Genomic DNA, 2,500 nt, shown 5'->3' with positions numbered 1-2,500 from the left:
CGACAGCATCAGCAGCCTGTAGTTGACGTCGACAACAAACGCAAAGCTTAACCTCTATAGTAACTCAAGTGTACGTGCTATCATGTATGTGTATGCATATGATAAACTTAAAACAAACCATTATTTTCCTTATAGACGGCATTCACAAATGGCGGCCAAAAAATTATTCTTGTCTTCGTGCTAATTTGACCAACTAGCCTCGCTCTAAAGCAACATTTTTTTTTTGTATTTTGTCAATGCAAACGAGACTAGATGGTCTTATTAGGACAAAGGAATAATTTATTGGCCGTCATTTATGAATGTGGTCTATGTTACGTTATTTTTTTCATACGAACACATTGTCGACTCGGTTGTGCGAAGTTGTTACTGGGAGATGGGAACTAACAAACCACCACAACACAGTTCAACATTGCCCCAAGTTCTTAGTTGTCTGTTATCCGTGAGATAAACAGGGACCTTTTTATCGGAGGACAAGGAGGACTACGAGTTTTCCGTTCTGAGCACGCACACTTCGAAAATTGTCGGCTTCCAAACCTTATACGCATGCTCAGTACGAAAAACTGGTACTCGTAGTCGTCTTCCAATCTAAAGGTCGTAGTCGTCTTCCGGATGAGCCCGATATCATGATACTGCTTTCCTTTCACGACAGTAATGGTTGTCGCTCATTGTCGGCGATTATTTCACTGTATGGTGTTGGCATCTGTTTGCTTGGTGCCTTAAGCCGGTGAAAAGACAGGAATATCATAAGCTGAAAGGAAAATAAGAGTTGCTTTCTGTAAAAATACTGACATGATGACAGCACCTTAAGGCGGGAAACTTACAGCTGCACTACCAAGCAAGCATGAGGCATCGGATTGCGGAAAATTAATTCAGTTTTTAAACGAAGAAGGCATGATACAATATACAAAAATTTGGTTTTATCAACGGAGTTGATAATGTAAATTGGTTACCGTACAGAGATTCTAAAAGCTGGCGTTTTGAGCGTTAGCCCTTCGTCAGAGCAAATCCATTTGCTCCATTCGCTCTGACGAAGGGCTAACGCTCGAAACGCCAGCTTTTAGAATCTCTGTACGGTGGCCAATTTACAATTATTGGATGAGGTTGAGCATGTTAGCGATAATTATCAAGGCCAAAGTTTGTGTTATCTGCTGAAGCCGAAGGCTGAGGCGGATAACACAAACTGAGGCCTTGATAATTATCGCTAACATGCGAAAACCGAATTCAATACTCGTTAATTATCAACTCCGTTGATAAAACCAAATTTTTGTATATTGTATCATGCCTTCTTCGTTTAAAAACTGAATTAATTTTCCGCAATCCGACGCCTCATGCTTGCTTGGTATTGTATACTACTTCCCCACCGACGCAGCACCACAGTTTCTTTAGAAACTACCCCCTTCATTCATGATACAATATGCTCGTTTTTTAATGAGGTGCAAATGAGATGCAAGGTGGTTTTCCCAGGGTCTCTCTTCTTCCCGCACCTTAGGGCGCTTTTCATTTGACAGAACTGACCGGCCTTCCCTACTAGCAGCGGAGGTATCTTTTTCTTTTGCGTTCGCTGGGTTGACGAGTATGGGAGAAGAGACCTCTGCGCATGGGTTGAAATTCACTGTGTTGAGCAGCGGTTACTTAGCGACCGAATCCTCACGTCATACTTCATGTTGTGTGGGCTCCCTTACTGTAAAGGAATGCGTGGAACACAGTGGGCTCAAGTCACAGTCAGCAAACATATCATGGGGCATGAGGTTTGAAGAGTGCCGTCCAAGGTTGCGGACGGCGGTTTGGATCAAAGAGAGTTTCGACCCACGGCAGAGGTCTCTTCTCCGGTACTTGCCAACCCAGCGAACGCAAAAGAAAGGAGACCTTTGCTACTAGCAGGGAATGACCGGCCAGACCGGGAATTTGGAAGTCGAGGACAATATATACTCAGTATATATCGTCCTCCTCCAGAAGAATGCGAGGGATTATGCCAGTGTTCCTTAAAATTGTTACATTTTCTATGCAAAATGACAGATCTGGCCGGTCAGTTCTGACAAAAGGAAAGCGCCCTGAGAGACGGGATTTGCCCCAAGGGAAGGTTCTCGTTTGTTCACCGAAGTCACCAGGTGGATGGATGGGGTTAGTATCTTGAAATACCCTGAGCTATACGCCTTGGGGAGTCAGGTTGGTGTGGTGGTCATATCAACAACACCTCTCCCCCCCCCTTCCCTCTCAGGGATGACACGGAGTTTTAGTCAATCTTACACACATTCTTAATTAACCACTCACAGTAGGGCTTACAGGGCCAATGGCATACAACAAAAACAACTGTTTACAGTGTTAAGAATCCCACCAGGCCAGAGGCAATCCACTGGATAGCGCTAGATAGCACTATTGCACCTGCAAAACAAGTTCGTTTCATTTGACTCGATTTTGACTTGATTTGACTTGATTCGCATTAAGACGGAATCCACCAGAAGTTCGAGTAACAAGTGGACAAAAACCTAGTACCAAGATT

At 43.8% G+C, this 2,500-nt stretch overlaps 1 protein-coding gene across 2 annotated transcripts in view; it reads right to left on the bottom strand.

Annotated features, from left to right (window-relative positions):
• Positions 1–607: 607 nt before the first annotated feature.
• LOC138000123 (major facilitator superfamily domain-containing protein 8-like) overlaps positions 608–2,500 on the bottom strand; it is a 17,113-nt gene continuing 15,220 nt past the window's right edge. For both annotated transcript variants that reach the window (XM_068846295.1, XM_068846296.1), the window contains one exon: positions 608–748. In XM_068846295.1, coding sequence (XP_068702396.1) covers positions 641–748 — 108 coding nt within the window. In that variant the 3' untranslated portion in view covers positions 608–640. The remainder of the gene's footprint in view (positions 749–2,500) is intronic.

Source organism: Montipora foliosa, chromosome 4 (assembly GCF_036669935.1).
Source record: "Montipora foliosa isolate CH-2021 chromosome 4, ASM3666993v2, whole genome shotgun sequence".
Lineage (NCBI taxonomy): Eukaryota > Metazoa > Cnidaria > Anthozoa > Scleractinia > Acroporidae > Montipora > Montipora foliosa.
This window is presented reverse-complemented; position numbering and strand designations above follow the sequence as displayed.